The sequence below is a fragment of the Chelonia mydas genome, chromosome 3, assembly GCF_015237465.2.
Source record: "Chelonia mydas isolate rCheMyd1 chromosome 3, rCheMyd1.pri.v2, whole genome shotgun sequence".
NCBI lineage: Eukaryota > Metazoa > Chordata > Testudines > Cheloniidae > Chelonia > Chelonia mydas.
In genome coordinates, this window is record NC_057851.1 from 165,290,998 (window position 1) to 165,308,947 (window position 17,950).

General features: G+C 39.3%; 1 protein-coding gene across 9 annotated transcripts in view; it reads left to right on the plus strand.

The window, feature by feature from the left end:
* Positions 1 to 17,950, plus strand: part of EML4 (EMAP like 4) — a 249,578-nt gene that overhangs the window by 188,574 nt on the left and 43,054 nt on the right. For all 9 annotated transcript variants that reach the window (XM_037895812.2, XM_043543754.1, XM_037895808.2 and 6 more), the window contains 6 exons: positions 234 to 383; positions 1,776 to 1,845; positions 3,278 to 3,388; positions 8,460 to 8,555; positions 13,133 to 13,267; positions 13,484 to 13,619. In XM_037895812.2, the coding sequence (XP_037751740.1) occupies positions 234 to 383; positions 1,776 to 1,845; positions 3,278 to 3,388; positions 8,460 to 8,555; positions 13,133 to 13,267; positions 13,484 to 13,619 (698 nt within the window). The remainder of the gene's footprint in view (positions 1 to 233; positions 384 to 1,775; positions 1,846 to 3,277; positions 3,389 to 8,459; positions 8,556 to 13,132; positions 13,268 to 13,483; positions 13,620 to 17,950) is intronic.

Sequence of the window (17,950 nt, forward strand, 5' to 3'; positions counted from 1 at the left end):
GAACAACTTACAACACATTGGTTTCCTGAACTCTTCTGCATGTGCAATATTTTTTGTTAAAGCTACATATTGGTGCAAATGTAATGCTCCTTGATGAGGATAATGTCTGGTTCAGAGGTTCACAAGGGAAATTAAAAAGGAAAAGGTATTAACATTTGAGAACTCCACAGGGAAGCCTTTTTAAACTGATCCTCATACGCTATTTTATTTAAAACCTTGACTTTTTAAAAAAGATATGGGTATCGTGGAAGAGATTGTCGAGCCAACGTATACCTCCTTCCTACCGGGGAAATAGTATATTTCATAGCATCAATAGTGGTATTATTTAACTATGAAGAGAGAACTCAGCGACACTACTTGGGTCATACAGACTGTGTTAAATGGTTGGTATATAACAACTGGTTATAAATGCCTGCTTGTGTGACTATACCATAATTTATTGTGATACAACTTCATATTCATTTAATATCCTCAAACTGAAGGGGCATTTGTCTCTTTATTATTATTTTGTCATCTTTGTCATTTTTATTATTTTCCATCACAGCAGTGCTTGGAGGCCCTGATTAGAGCTCCACTGTATTAAGCACTGTACAAACACATGACAACAAGACAGTCCCTGCTTCAGAGTTTAGTCTTGGATTTAAACAGAAAGTGATGGGAATACAAAGATGTGGGGGAGCAGTGTACTAGAGGCAGGAATATCAGCATAAACTAGTCAGAATAGTGGTCAAAGTGGTCATCAGCCCTGCCAAAGCCAGGTGGGAGTGATTTGCAGACATTGTGGCAAAGGTAGGTTTTAAGGAGGATTTACAAAAGTATGAAGTTGGCTAGTGGCTTTGCAAACTTTGAAAGGGGGTTATTCCTAAGGATTAATGGATAGCCTGGGAGTCAGCACAAAGATGCTCATATGGAAAGCAGACAGTCAAGGCCAGTATCCTTAGCAGAAGAACGGCAATGGTTGACTTTAATTAGATGTTCTATTGGAGAAGTAATGTAGGTTTATCTGGTGGAAGGCCATAAAGGTGAGAAGGATGTTCGATGTGTTGGTGAAGTGGTCTTTCTGTCTGTACAGACAACAAAATATGATATCTCGACCCTTACTGTTTTGTGACTTATTTGCTGTAATCACTTCCTATGGCCTTGATGCCTCCAATCTTGCCCCCTTTACATTCAGTCACGATGTTGTGCTGGACTGATTTTCCTGATCCATCATTCTGACCACATCAACCCTCTGTTTGCCTCCCTCATCTTACAGATGTTACAGAGAAAGTGGATGAGAACTAAGTCAAAGATGACACCCAGATTATTGGCCTCAGATACAGGCAGTGTGCTTTCAAATTACAGTATCTGGGGTGTTTTACACCTGCTAGAAAGCAGTATAACATGCACATGAACAAACCATGGCTTATATCAACTTATCCTTCTACACTAAGGATTTTCACGAATGTGGCTATCTTTAAATAACACATACCTGAAGTAGTATGACTCAAAAATTGTCAAGACTGTCTCATTGAAAGTCTGTGGGACTTATGATCCTAAGTTAAGTCATTTTTGAAAATAAAACATAGGCTCCTAAGTCACTTAAGCACTTTAGAAAATTTTACCCAAAATCTTTTCTTTGCTCCTGTGTGCATATTTTGTGTGAAACGTCTGTTCACACAGATAAAAGGACTACAAAATTACATCTCACTTTGAAGAGCTGTAATGGCAAAAGCAGGGCATTAGAATGTGGAATATCCCTAACAAATATCTTCCATGTTGACATTATTTCTTAGCCTTGCAGTTCATCCAGACAAAATTAGGATTGCCACAGGACAGCTAGCTGGAGTGGATAAAGATGGAAGGGTGAGTAATAGAGCTGCTGAGGAATAGTATCTTGTTTGAAAATCAGGATAAAACATACATACTTCATTCTTTTCGTCCCTCGATCCTCTATTTATGATTTGTGTGTGTGTTACATTTAGATAAATATTTATTTTTCCTGTTTTTTAAGGTGATCGTGAATTTCTCTAGCATAAGAAAATGAATACAAATCAAGTACACAACTGCACATTATAAAGAGCAGAAGTTTATAAAGCCTTTTTTCATGTGGTATGCATCACATATTTCTGCTTCTCTTTCCCACACAAATGTGGAATTTGCAATCAGTGCAAGAGGGCCATAGGATTTCCACACTTATTCTAGTCAGTCTTCTCCCCAAGGGAAAGAGATTCTGACTCAAACTAGAGGCCCCCATGTACTCTTATGGCCTCAAGGAAAAGGAAACCTGACTTCATGAGCTATGCAAGCCTTGAGGGTTTGGCAAGCTGCACAGTAAGTTCACCCAGCTGAGCGAGAGTACCCATAAACAGTCCTGCGTATGGCTGTTAAACTGGTCTGTTGGAATTTAAATGATCAGTTCATCTTTACTGAGTTAATATAGCTAGTATGACATACAGTAGAATTTTATAATGAACATGGTCCAAGTAGTAGATGCACTGTAAATAAGACCAATACTTAGACTTTGCAATTCATCCCATTTTGCTGCAAAGAATAATTGTGATTTTATTGTTGGTATTGTTTACAGTTAAGATTTCCATTGCACGGCTGTTGAAGTAATCCTTTTAGAATTGTTTTCTGTCAACATCATGATTTATTATCTTTTTGTGGTGAATACTGACTTTATTCTTAAGCCATACTAAGCCATCGTGGGCTGTGGCCTTGTCAAATATGTGAAATCAAGCAGGTTTGGGCCTGGATGTCACTTGGATGGAACATCACCATGGAAAAAGCTGCAGCAGGAAGCGGGGTGTAGGTGATTCAGTCCTGTCTAACTTGAGTCAATTCTGAAGCATTAACCTGATTCGATGCTAGGATGCACTGCATGTGCCATCTTTGGTATGAGATAAAACCCAGGTCGTGTGTGTGTGTGTGTGTGAGAGAGAGAGAGAGATCGATCAGGATATTGGCCAAATTTCAGCTTGGGTATTTTACATTTTGACCTGCATTTTAAATTGGACAACGCTGCTCTGTTTCCATCCCAGAGGTGATAGGTAAAGCAATCGCTGTACAGAAGTCTGTAAATCTTGCCTAGAATCCTTTGAGATTAAAGGTGCTATATAAATGTAAGGTGTTAATGTATAATTATTTATCTTCACTTCAGTCAATATTTACTTTACAGGTCAATAATTCGTGGTGTTGACATCAACAGAAGTCAGTATCTGCTTAATGTAAGATTAAATCTGCATGTGACATTTTAGCCTTCAGTAACAGTTTTTATCAAATTGCTTTTACTTAGCCTTTGCAGCCCCATGTTAGAGTATGGGACTCAGTGAGCCTGATGACACTGCAGGTTATTGGCCTCGGCACTTTCGAGCGTGGAGTGGGGTGTCTGGATTTTTCAAAAGCAGTAAGAAAAAAATTGCATTTTTTTAATAATTTACCATACTGTATGTAAGTCAGACAGAAACACCTGTAGGTGTTATATGTACTGTGGTTTTCTAGCTGAACTATCTTGGGACTGAAGCATGTTTGGAAAGTTAAATACATTGCATTAAAACAACTTAGGGCAATGAAAATAGTTCTAGGAAAACCCCCAGAAAGTGACACATGTAAAATAGTGGCAGCAGAATAGTACAACCAATAAACAGTTTACAAGAAATACGTAGAATAGAAATTGAGAAGGCCGTACTGCATTTCTGTTTCAACACATGTTGAAAGATTTGTTTCTGTTAGGAAGTTCATGAAGATGAATCTTGGCAAGTTCTGATGCAAAGTATTTATTTTCTCTCTGCATCGTACTAGAGTTTCATCCTAGGACAGGAAACAACAAACCCCTTGCTTGCACTTCCGTCTGCTTAAGAAATAATGTCTTATCAGCTCCTCTTAATGGCAAGCATAAAGGTTTTAAAAATTTAGACCAAATACGAGCAATCTTGTTATCTAGGCCATCAAAAGCTTGTGACCAGAAAAATTGTTAGTAACTTTATCAAGCTGTTTCATTTTGTTAATTTTGACTATTATATAAAACAAATATAGATTTTGCTAAAATCATTTGTCCAGCCTGCCCTGCATTTTTTAATGGAAAAAGTCTTATCAAATCTGCTGAATATGGAGAAAATATTAAACTCTGGAATATGTTTCATTTCAAAATCATAATTCTGCTTCCCATAAGATTTGCCAGATATGCATACATTAATCGTTAGTTTCCTTTAAGTACACCCACCCTGAAAAATTTGTCCAAAGCAGTGATTCTCACATGGATATTGACCCCACTGGTTGAGAATCAAATACAGTATAATTCTGTGCCCTGTAGATGGGGAATAGAAGATGTTGCTGTCCTGCTCAATCTGGTATCCCCTCTCCCCATCCCTTCCCACTTCAACACCATCTCTATTCATGGAAGAGGAAGCCAGCTGCCATCACCTGAGAATAGAGTACAGTTGGGTTGGGAGGAGAAGGGAGAAGTGCTATCCAATAGCAGCTCCTCCTTTCTCACACTGCAGCCCATTGATCACCCAGCACCCACATCAGGCCTCATATTGCTGCAAGCAGCCCATGGCAAGCAGCCCCCACCCATCAGCAGTCCCTGCCCTGCTCTACCTCCTCTCCACCAGGCTTCTGACCCAGTGCCCTATTTGTTTCCATCAGGTTTTCCTAATCTTCAGCAATTGAAATCAGCTGTGGTTTCTTTGCAATTGCACAATTCTTTGTGACTGTAAAAGACTGTGGAATGTGGATAATTCATGGCAAGAAGCCATGCCTAGGTTTTGTATCTTAGCTGGGAAAACTCTGATAAATACTGAACTAAAAGAATCAACAACTCCTTGTTCCAAGTAACCTTTCATTCTCTCATCCCATACCTCTTCTTCAGGCAAAGGCCTGTGCAAAAATATAGACCTTTTGGTGTACCTTGCCAGGTCAGTGAGGAAAGTGACTTCTAAAGTCCTGTGTCAGGGTGGTTTCTCAGCTGCAGCCAGATCTAAACAAAGTTTGAAAGGGTTTCCAGTAATCGGAAATCCAGAAAATGGAAGAATTTCCTTGTCATAATCTTCCTCAAAGAGGACTTAGCAATAATTTGCCAGATTATCAATATTCTGAGGCAGTTTCTTGAATAGAAGAAATAACAATTGATTGCTTGAGAGATGTTAGCACTTTGCCCTTGCTTAGGGAGGTATTGATTGTGTCTATCAAGAGTAGAGTCGATGTCCCACCAGCAGGAATGTATTTCTCAAATTGCAGCCCAAAGCTTCCCAATAGCTCAGCAGAACCTTACGGAGTGAGTCTGGCTGAATCAAAGAAGCTAATCAGAGACGACTTGGTTTACTTCATAAGAAACAATTCTATATCAGGGTGAGACAAACACAATCTGATCTATGAAGTGGATAGAACATTCCTCACAGTGAGAAGCACTCATGTGGGTGTGTGTAGGGGTGGATCAAATTAATCAGATGGTCTACTAACCAGAATGATGCTTTTGATCGGGACTTCCTTGATGATGATATGCTGGAGAAGAGTGTTTCTTTGCTTCCATCATGGCCGTGGCATAAGACTTTAAAATTCTTTGTCATGATTGATAAAATCCCAAAATGTCGTTTTTGTCATCTGCGTTGTAGCTCTCCCAGCATGTTTAATCTGTTGCAGATAATCTGAATACCTAAGTGAGCTGCTCAGAAGATTAGGAGGGAAGGTGTGTGTATGAAACACCGCAGGAGTAGATGATGATAAAACATAATCAGAAAATCACGACATGCTATTAACAGTTGCCCATCTGTTGCATAATATTCTCCTCCAGAGATTTCAGAAACCTGATTGGGTCCATTAATCTCAGGGTGGCACAATAAAATAGATTCCCTACCCGAAAGGTGGTGCTTAACCTCAAAGTAAATGAAGTTCATGCTCTTACTCTAGCCAAGTATAATCTGCACTCCTCCAGCCTCAAGTCACCAGTACTATATCTAAAATAAAATCCAGAGTGCAACCAGCTTTGTGTAAATCTGTGAACCACCTGTGACTTTTCTGTGGTTGTCAGAGGCCAGGATATCTTGAGTCAACCAAGAAGAGTCATTGTTTTCGTGGACATAATTCACCCAGGATCATTAGCCTCAGTGACTCTAAGACTAAGTTGATTCCATGGTCAAATTTGGGAACTCAGCCAGGAAATCCTAGATACAGAGGGTGGGCTGTAAACAACTACTTAGTCCCATGTTTATCTTGTTCTATGACACTTACACTAGTTGACCATGCTGAAACATACCCAATTTTGAGGAGATGATCTGCGTTTAAGATTACAAGCAGTAAGCACAGCCACTCCACCACCCCAGCCAGCCTGTCCCTCAGATTGAATTTAGTATCTCTTAGGCGATATCTGGGCTAATTACCATTCTTCAGTATCACAGCAAGTTTTCAGTAATATATGCAAAGTTAGGATGTCATTCATTCCTTGTCATTAAACTGCAGAAGCTGTTGTGGAAGGTCCCTGCCAACCAGTGCTCTGCATTCTGAGATTATTCCCCATTTGAAACCTGGGGCTGATATCCAATTCCAAACACCTAGTCTAGTCCTCAGTGGTTTATTCTTTCATATCTACCATTGTCCATCATTACGGCAATTGAGGGACCTAGGGCTCCAAATTACTTCTTCCCTTCAGGCCTTTCATATTATCATCCAGTTAGATCATCCATCATAATGTGGTTTTTAAATGAGCACACCTGCCATAAGTGTGTATGAATAAGGACCTCCTGGTAGGGTGCCAAAGCCATATGTAGGACAGTAAAGATGCCATCTCCCTTTATCCCCAATTAAAAGAAAAAATCTCCCACAATTAAGAAATTAAATAAATAAAACAGACTAAATTGGTGCTTAGTTATGCTGCTAAAATTATTATTGTTAATTATGTTTGAGCTGTGCCCTCAAGAAGTGACAAAAAAAAACTTTGCTGTTAAAAAGAATAAATGTTCACCTTCCCCAGCATATTATAGAAACAAAATAGTACAGTTTAAGGCAACACCATTATTTCCTCCAGCTCGTTAGAGCACACAATTATAGCCCACAGAGCTGTATAAATGCAATTTCAATGTCATACATTCATCGCCTCTAAAAGGCCTCTCTTATACCTCTAAAAGTTTTCAGTCTTATTTTCTAAGAAGTAGAGAAAATGCCATCAAAAAAATCTTAGAAGAACAGTAAGGGCTAGCATCCATTTTTGTTAGTGCCATTTTGCAGCTACAGCTTAGACCAATTAGGGCTACATTTTCAGGTTAGCCATAATAATCTAACAACACATAATTTAAAAACAAGCATTTTACATCCCAAACATAGCTGTCATATGGTGCCTTATAGGGACAATAAGCAGGAAATACCCTAGGGCCATAGTTTTCTACAGATCCCACTAATCCCAATAAGAGCAGCTCATGTAACCAAAGCAGGAATAAGGCCTCTTAGTTTAGTTTTGTACACTTAGCATTCTGTTTCAAATTCACTTTTAAAGGGAAATTGTACTGTCATTTAAGGTTAAAATTTCAGCCACCTGAAAATTGTCATAATCTGTTAGTGAATGTAGGTAGGGCTCTAGGAACCACATTTAAAAGAAAAAGAAGGTCCCAAATCTGTTCACCAATGGGTACTTAAATGCCTGCTTTTTATATGGTACTACAATAATACCCCCCCCCCCCCATGTTCATTTGTAAATACTGCATATTTTTGCCCCAAGGATCCTGGGCCTGTCTTTTAAAATTTGTCCCTAACTATGTTGATCATAGATTCTTTTTATTCAGTAATTTCTTTTTGTAAAACATTTAAACTATTTACAGTATGTAAAACTTAAATGCTAAGCTGCCTGCTATTGCAAAGGGAGCACAGACATTTAAATTTGATACCTAGACATGCTCTTACTTTAATAATGTATTCTGTGCTTCAGTTTTCCTATCTGCAAAATGGAGCTTCTAACAGTTATTGCTGTGAGGTCTAAATTGGCTATGTATACATAGCTTTGAATATATAAAACATGATATATATGCTAAGTGTTAATATTATTGTCACAATTAAAGAAATGAACCAAGAGAGTTACATGTCCCAAATGAAACAGACAAGGAAAATATTTTCCAAATGGGAAGGGACAAGTGTGGTAGATGACAAAACATTTTGTATTTTATGCAAACAATAGGGTTAAAAAGGTATTAAAAGGTGGTGGTGAGGGGGACTTGACAATGCCTGCTTTCAAAGTCTACTAGAATACCATCTAAAGTGTGGTTCATTTGTTTATTGGGAAATGATGATAAGCTGAATTTAGATTTCACAGTTCCAAGTATAAAGGAAAATATCCAGATATATTAAACTTTTGCTTATTCACATAGACACAATATTTATTTGTGCATTCTAGTGATTTTGAAATATACTACTGCTGTGTTTGGTTTTAAATCATACCTTATCCTATTTTAAAATGTCATATGACAACACTGTCTATGGCTTTCTTTTTAAAGGATTCAGGTTCTCATTTGTGTGTGATTGATGACTCTAACGAGCACATGTTGACTGTATGGGACTGGCAGAGGAAATCAAAGGTAGCAGAGATAAAGGTAAATAGGACACTTTGCTTAAGCAAATATTCTGAGATATAATTTATACAGCACATGTGCAGTTTATTCTCATGTGGCTATCTGTGTATACATCTGGTGCACTGAGAGGCACAAATCCAAAGGGCATCTTCTATCATCCGAGAAGCCCCAGAGCATAGTATAACTCCACCACACACTATTTGTTCTTGATTTTATATATGGGGATATGAATATTTCAACATTTTTTAAAATAAAATTTTAAAGGGTTTCAAGTATAAAGACAATTAAAAGCAAAGTGACTCCTTAGGGGGAGAAAAACTTTTTTCATTAATGCTTTTTCTCTTTGAAGTCCTGGGGAGTTTAAGGGGCCAAAGGATAAATAAAATTTGCAACTGCTTTTTGAAACTGGCACATCTAGGTGTAGCCAAAATCTACAAGTGGGAGTTCTTACTCTTACACTGTCAGCTGCCTGCTGTCTGTCAGCAGCTTTTCCATCCTCTTTGTTTGGAAGCAAGGGTCAAAGGCATGAACATAAGGTAAGGATAAGTATTTTAGAGCTGACTCTATGACAGCCAGAACTGACTACTGAAAGGGATTTTCTGGCTTCCAGTTCTCCAATATTTTGATTTGCCATTTGTTTTCATGGAAACTAATGTTGCGTCATCAAAATACAGTTATGTTTGAAAATATTACTGTCCTGATTCTGGTTTCACCTTTGTTTTACACTGCTCTACCTCCACTGACCTCAGTGGAATTTCTTCTGTTTTATACCAGAATCAGCCCTTAAGTTTTAAAATATTTACCATATGGTACTACAGTATTTTTCTCTTTTCTAACCCTTATCCCATTCTGAAATGTGAATGAAAAGATAATCTCTAGATGGAAGTTGCTGGCTGCTTGATGAGATGTACAATATTCAGCTATTTATAAAGCTTAAGGTCAGAATACATCATTAAATCTTCTAGTCTGACCTCCTTTATATCACAGGCCATAAAATTTCGCCCTTTTACCCTGTACTGGACCATAACTTGTGTTTGGCTGTAGCATATCTTCTGGAAAGACATCCAGTCTTGATATGAAAATATCAACAGATGGAGAATCCATCACTTCTGTGGTTTTCAAACTGTGGGTCGCGACCCAGTACTGGGTTGCGGAATGTAAGGCACTGGGTCGCGGCGGCTCTGGTCAGCCCCGCCAGCTGGGCCATTAAAAGTCCTGTTGGCGGTGCTGCCCGGCTAAGGCAGGCTAGTCCCTGCCTGTTCTGACACCGCGCTGCTTCCCGGAAGCAGCCAGCCGCAGGTCCAGCTCCTAGGTGGGTGGGGGGCCACTGGGCTCCGCGCGCTGCCGCCGGCCCCGAGCACCAGCTCCGCGGCCAATGGGAACTTGGGGGGGCAGTGCCTGTCGGTGACAGCTGCACTGAGCTGCTTGCACGCCTCTGCCTAGGAGCCAGACTTGCTGCTGGTCACTTCCAGGGTGCAGCGCAGTCTGTGGTGCCAGGACAGGCAGGAGACCTGTCTCTGCACCCCCGCTGTGCAGCTGACTGGGAGCTGCCGGAGGTAAGCCCGTGCCTGAATCCCGTGCCCCAATCCCCTACCCCAGCTCTGAGCCCCCCTCCCAAACCCAGAGCCCCCTCCTTCACCCCAAACCCCTCATCCTCAGCCTGCACCCAGAGCCCTGCCCCCATCCCACACACCAACCTCCTGCCCCAGCCCTGAGCCCCCATCTCAAACCCGGAGCCGCTTCTTGCACCCCAAATCCCTCATCCCCCAGCCCAGACCCCTGACTCCCTCCTGCACCCCAACCCTCTGCCCCAGCCCTGAGCCCCTCCCACACCCTAAACCCCTCATCCCCAGCTCTGAGTCACGGGCATCAACAATTTTCTTCAACTGGATCACCAGAAAAAAAGTTTGAAAACCACTGCTCTAGTTAGTTTTCTCCAATGATTCATCATCCTCACTGTTTGGTTTTTTTTGTTTTTTGTTTTTGTTTTTTTTTTTTAAAGTGCCTTAGTTCCTATTTGGATATGTCTGATTTCAGCTTCCAGCCATTCTGCCCAGTATGTTCTCCCCATGAAAGTACTTATACACTGTTTTCTTTTTGATAAACTAAACAGATCGAGCTCTTAAAGGCTGTCACTGTATGGCATTTTTTCCACCCTTCGAATCATTTTTGTAGCTGTTTTTCTGTACCCTCTTCAGTTTTTCCCATATCCTTTTAAAATGTGGGCACCAGAACTGGAGGTCTGACCTCCATTCCTTGTTCCTAGATCTATAGCTTTACATTTGGCTGTATTAAAACGCATTTTGTTTGATTGGGCCTAGCTTACCAAGTGTTCCAGATTACTATGTATGACTGCCCTTGTAACAGGGCAAGCTCCTCTCCTTCCCTCACCAACATTCTCTGGATGTCTGTGAGTTATTTGTTAACTCTGCCAAGACACCATCACAACCCCCGTGCAGCATTTCTACCTACCCAGTCCTTCACTCCTCAGCCCTTTCTCCAGGGAGAGGAAGAGGAAACAATTTTGCCAGCTGGAGAATTTGTTTCCCCTGAGCTCTGCTAGCCCTCTCTCTTTCCTTTTGCATTTCCCTCCTGTGCTTTTTAACTACCCTCCCAGCTAATGCTAGGGATAGTCCTTAACACCCTCAGTCCACAGTCTGATTACGTTTACTCCATTCCTTAGTCAAGTCTTCTCTGGGGGGCAGCTAATTAGTGTGTAAGTGACGAGAGTGTTGTCACATCTGTTAGCTCTCAGGACTCTTTCACAGCCCAGTCCTTTGTGTCATCTGCAAATTTTATCACAGTGATTTTATATTTACTTCCAGACCATTGATGAAAATGTTGAATAGTGTCAGGCCTACTGCCGATCTTTGCAGAATACCATTAGAAACACCCCCATTCAAAGATGGTTTTCCACTGACAGCTATTATTTTCACATATATCAATTAGCCGTTTCTGAATCCATTAAACATATGCTTTTTTGATATTGTTTGGTGCTAACTTTTAATCATATTTAGGCTAAACATTATTTTGTCAGGATTGATGTTAGAAAAAGTGGCCTGTAGTTTCCTAGGTCATCCTTCTCGCCCTTTTTGAATATTGACACAACATTAGTACCCTTCTTGTTGTCTGGAATTTTCCTGGTATTCCAAGATTTATTAAAAATTAACATCAGCAGTTTCAAGTGTTAATTTAAAAAGACCTCTTTATATTTTATAAATGCTTTTGGTTTCTAAATTCTGTAGTACTTCACTCCTGAAATCTGGTATCTTGAGGTGGGGGTTTTTTTTGTTTTTTTTCTTGGATGGTCATAATTATTTCTTGGAATGCAGGCAAGTTGTGCCCCAGAGTTTCAACTTGGGGTCTGATCCTGCAAGTTGCTGAACCACATTCAACAGCCATTGGCTTTACTGGGAGTTAAAGGTGTTCTGCATCACTCAGGAGGTGCTCTGCACCTTTCAGGGTTGGGCCCTAAAATCTAATAGTTATAGGGTTTAAAGTTTGTGTGTGCATGTGTATACATGATTATGTATATACGTGTGTGGTTTCACATATACAGTGAAATATCATTTAAGTTACCACAGGTGTCCAACAAAAATCACTATGGTCTTCTAATGACCTTGAATAAGAATTTATTAAATACATATGGGGATAGTTGGGATACTCTCATGGGTCCTTATTCAGCAAAGTATTTAAGCATATGCTTAAGTCCTATTGAAGCCAATGCTTAAATGCACATACTTTAAGGTACGCAAAGATTTGATTAAGTGCTTTGTTGAATCTGCACCAGAGATTGCCTTCTAAAGGTATTGTCTTGTACAGGTTTCACTGAACTTGTATTAATTACTGGATAGCAAACGATTCTTATCTGAAAAAATTGTAAAAAAAAAATGAATCTGTTGTAAAATATCTTATTGGTAAAATGAAAGATTATTTTAAAATTAATAAAATAATAAAATTTGCTTAGCTATTACTATTCAGTAAAGGTACATCCAACTTGTGAAAAGTCCCAATCTATTTATAGTAGGAGACTATAGGGGGCTATATTTATTATCTGTGAGTTATGTAGTTTTTTCAGAGCAGGGGGGGAAGAACCAAAGAGAACTTTTATAGGATTTCAGAAAATGAGTGAACTTAAGCCAAGTGTATTATGATTGGCTGAGTTACCTCTATCATAAATCCATTATCCAAAACAATGAGATGCTCATATGTGTCTTGAAATCAGATAGCAGCAAGTTTTTGTTTATTTCATCCAAAAAACATCTCTTGTGTTTTTTCTTGTTTTCTTTTGCAAAAGGCATGCTTAGCGGGGGAAAGAATGCTATGCCAAAAGATCATTTCAGATTAATAAAACCTCTCTTTCTGGCTAAAAATATTATGAAATCTTTCAGAAATGTAAAAGTCAACAGCAAACTAATATATATTCTTATCCACACAGATCTGTGTGTATGTTTTTGTATATATACATTTATACTCACAATACCCTATATACTCTTTTATCTGTGTAAAACTGTGTGTGTGTGTGTGTAAAATAGAAAATTAATATCCATCTGAATAAATATTACATTAAGCTCATGGTTTCTTTATTGTTTCTATAGACTACAAATGAAGTTGTGCTTGCTGTAGAATTCCATCCAACTGACGCAAACACAATCATAACTTGTGGCAAATCTCACATCTTTTTTTGGACCTGGAGTGGCAATTCACTAGCAAGAAAGCAAGGGATTTTTGGGGTAAGAAATATTTTTGCGCTAGGCCAGATTCATAAATGAATATAATTGGAGTCAGTGGAGTTAGCCGCTTATGCCAGGTATGAATTTGGACCACCGTCCTTATTATACATGTTGGATGAAGAAATAAATTATGAAAACTAGAAACTATTTTTACACATGTGGGTGTGCATGTGTCTGCACAATTATACTCTAATTTCTCTTGCTGTTCCATTTCAGAAATATGAAAAACCCAAATTTGTGCAGTGTTTGGCATTTTTGGGGAATGGAGATGTGCTCACTGGAGACTCAGGTGGGATAATGCTTATATGGAGCAAAACTACTGTAGAATCCACGCCAGGAAAAGGACCTAAAGGTACAGTACACTCACAGTTAATTTTACAGCATGGTGGTCTGCAGAAGTCATATGTACAAAAGATTGTGTTAGGATGACAAATATCAAAATAAACCCATCCATATTATGTACAGTGCTTTCTCTTGAGTTTTGCAACCGTCATTATCATGGTTGGGCTTGATGTTTAAATTCCATGCCCTGTGGTATGCAGGAGGTCAGACTAGAACGATCATAACAGTTCCTTTTGGTCGATTAATCTGATTTCTTTTTTATAAAATCGTATTGCAAAAACAAACCATGTGAAAACGTGTTAATTGGTTTCTCTTTTGTGTCAGTATGCATATGACAATGCCGTTTCACTCCCAGCTGCTGCTAAAATCATTTGTTAAAGGCAGGGAGACGCATTCTGTTTTATCTGGGATTGCAGCCATAGAAATGTCTATAACCCTCACTAGAGTGGCAGAGCTACAGAGGGGGAGGTGATCGCTTGACCAGAGGGTTGAACCCTTAGCAAGTGATAAGAAGGATTGTCATAACATTGCACCAAGTGGAATTGGACGAAGAAATTCAGTGATATAAATGCTCCAGTCTGCAAGGGTGCCCAGCCTTTTTGACCCAAATGGCTAAATGGGCTGCATGCCAGGACCCCAAGAGATGCTTGTAAGTTGCCTTATAAATTTGCATAATGATTTGTATTAAAAGTATCCATGTATGACGACACCATTTGCCTGTGTTTGTATCTTCCTTGATAGTAGCCCAATCTTAGACCGTGCTGAGCTTCCACAACTCCCATGAACATGCCCATTGACTTTACACCTTGCTGGAGCTGTTCAGCACCTTGCAGGATTGGGTCCAAGATGAATAGAAATTATTTTGTTTGAATTTCCCAGCAATAAAAATAGTGTAGTTAATCAGACTCGTCCTCACCCTATAGTTTCAGGGAGGCTCCGTGGACTACATTTGGCTCTTGAGGCATGCTTTGTGAAACCTTTAAAGTCTCAAATGAATATCCGTCATACAGAAAGCATATAAGGACCTGTATGTAAAGAAAAAAGTGTAATACAGAACTGTAGGATTTACTCAAATAATAATAGTTTCTAACTAAGCAGGTGCTCAAATCCTGACACAAAAATATACTTTAAATACCATTTGATTTGGCATTTGGATTGAACTTGTTTTTTAGGGTGAGCTTTTTGTTCAATTAAAATGAAATTGCTACTAGACATATGGAGAACTGGCACTGTTGAGCCCTCAGGTAGCTTTTAAATTCAAGGATAATTATTTTACTTGGCAGCTATTTCAAACACTCTGACTTAAACTGGTATGCCAGGAAAATAGTCATGTAAGAAGCAAATCTTTAACTGCAAATCTATTTTTATAGGAAAATCTGTTTGTTTGTTTTTTGTTTTTTGAAACCACTAATTGAAATGGAAAAATAATTAAGAAAATATTAAATGTTTAGTTAATTTTATAACATCTGGGCAAATAGCTTTTGCCATGATCATCTTAAAAAGTTTTTGCCCATGATGGTTGGAGTATTTCATACATGTGCTTAATTGCTTTTTTTTTAGTTAGTTTACCGTGTTGGATTGGTGATGAGCTTTTACCTAGACCACCTTTTTTTTTTATTTTTTTTTTATTATTATTTTTTTTTGGTAGGGTGTGAAACCAGATTTTAAAAACCTGGTAAATTGTGCCCTACAGACAGTTAAGTAAAGTGATATCCTCTGCTTTTCTTAATTTTTAAGAAAATATTTGAAGCTCTAGAAACTAGCCTTTTTATATTGCTTCATATCGCAGGTGGCAATTCCCATCTATTTGAGCATCTGTGCTCAAAATATAGTCTTTGAGTAAATATAATCACACAATAACTGCCAACTATATCCAAGACCATTTTTTCTTGTTTTTTTGTGTTTTGAAAACATTTTTGTGAGAAAAGTGTTCACATCAGTAATTGAAAGGACTCATAGCATTTTCGACTGCATCATAGGATCAAATTAATCAGGAAACATCAACTGGGCCTACAAAGTTTCAAATACTAATATATATCTGACACAGTCCCCTCTGGTAGACATCTAGACATCTAGAAAACGTACCCATTTTGCACTGACCCTGTGGCACAATTTGAAATTGGCAGATATGCCCTTTGTGGCTCATGTGCCTTGCCTATCCTTCAGGCTAAGGGTTTATTTTAAGAAGTGCTCACGTAAGAGTATGTTATACATCTGTGCATAAGGCAACATCCTCTAACAGCAGGCATTTAAGAGAAACCTAATTCTTCAGAAGTGAATAACAGTCTTCTGGAGGTTAGCATCTAGTGATTAGAGGATGGGACTAGAGATTGGGAGTTCTGGGTTTTATCCTAGCTGTGCTGCTGAGTGACCTTAAGTCACTCAGGTCAACATTTTCAAACTTGTGTGCCTAAAGTTAAAACTATATTCGGGAATATTTTTAAGAAGTGGTCTAAATAAAGTGGGAACTGTGGGTGACCAGCATCTCTGAAAATCAGTTCAACTTCATTTAGCTGTTTGATTTTAGAAATCAAAGTTTGAAAATGTTAACCTTTGTGCCTCATTTTCCCCCTTTTGCAAAGTAATTCCTTATCTCCCACTGTATATATAAGCATTATGGAATGCTACTAAACATTGGCCAAAGTTTCCAAACTTAGGTGCTTGATGTTGCTCCTAATCTATATATTTAGACACATAAATAGCAATGGCCTAATTTTCCAAGATGCCAAGCGCCAATAAATCCCATGTGTGCTCAATACCTTTGAAAATCAGTCCCAGCTTTAGCAGGGTACTTATGCCGACTTCATGTGGCATATATCAACATCAGAGTGGCTCTTGATTCAGTCTTTAGGTCAGCACTTTGGTTCGCACAGAAAGGATTTGGTGTTCCAGATATTCTGCTGAATCTGGTGCACGATCTTCATACCAGTACCAGTAGAAGTGTACGTAGGTCCACAGCTTTTGCCATGTTTCTGCACAACCTCAGTTGTGCAGCAGGAATGCATTCTTTCCCCAGTTCTGTTCTGTTGAGCTGTCAATTGGATATTTGGATTTGCTGTTCAACATGTCAGAAACAAGGTTAGTCAAGAAGTGTTCACCAACCCAAACTATACTGACGATGCTGCCCTGCTTTTGGAGAAGTCAGAAAATTTCAGCTCCACCCACTAAGATGCCACACACACACTACAGGATTGAATGTCCCATGGCAGAAGACCAAGATCCAGAACCTTGGAGCTGGGCCACCAGAACCCACAGTGCAAGTGGGATCAAATACCGTGGAGAGCATTGATGAGTTCATTTACTTAGGCATCAAGCAGAATTCAAACAGATGCAGCAAACCAGATGTTCTTCAAGAATGGGTCTCGCCACCTCCTGCATGAAGTCCATGTCTCACTTATGGACGCAAAACCATCTTTGCGGTGAGACGGAGTTCGGGATCTATCAGACCTGTGTGCTACCTGTATTGCCATATGGGTCAGAAACCTGGACCCTCTTACAGGCAGACTTGGAGCAGCAGAGACATTTAATGTGCACTGTCAGCACCAAATCCTGTGTATAAAGTGGTATGACTGTGCTAAATGTCATAGTCTCAGTGGTTTGGCCTTCTTTCAGTCACTCGTTATATTCGAAAGTGGCATTGCATGCTCTTTGGCCATGTCGGACAAAAACACCCCACCACACTGGGTACTCAGACTCTACATCGATGTACAAAGGGGTGCATGCCCTGACCCTACCTGGCACCACCCACAGTGCTGCTCCAGAGATTTGTGGATTCATAGGATTGAGTTTGGCCTGTGAACTTCACTACACAGTGCCTAGTGTAGCACCGTCAACCGTGGTCACGTTGGCTAGCTCAATGGTCATTGGTAGGCTTATGCATGTTTCATTATTTGGTTATGCAGGTTCCTAACTTTAAGTGGAACTACTCATGTATTAAAGTTAGGCACGTGCTTCAATAACTTACTGAACTGGGGCCTAAATGTGGACTTTGAAGCCTTTAAGCAGCCCTTTTTTGAAAATCTCAGCCCCAATTCTAAACATTTTTAGCCATTATTATTACGTATTACTGTTGTCTCCCTAATTTAGTAAATTAGACAACATTGCACATTCGAAAGTTATGAACTATAGCTGCTAAAGTTAATTTATAAAATAATCATACTACTATTTTTTGGTGAATTCTTAGTCTCTTCTGTTTGAAGAAGGCAATGCAGGCACAGCTGGAAAATGAGAATTCTCCTCTTTTCTGCTTTCACTGTGTCTTTTTACCTATCCAGTCCTATTCATCCTACATTCACCAGGATCATAGGAGGTAGATCCTTTGCTTGGAGCACCTATTGATTT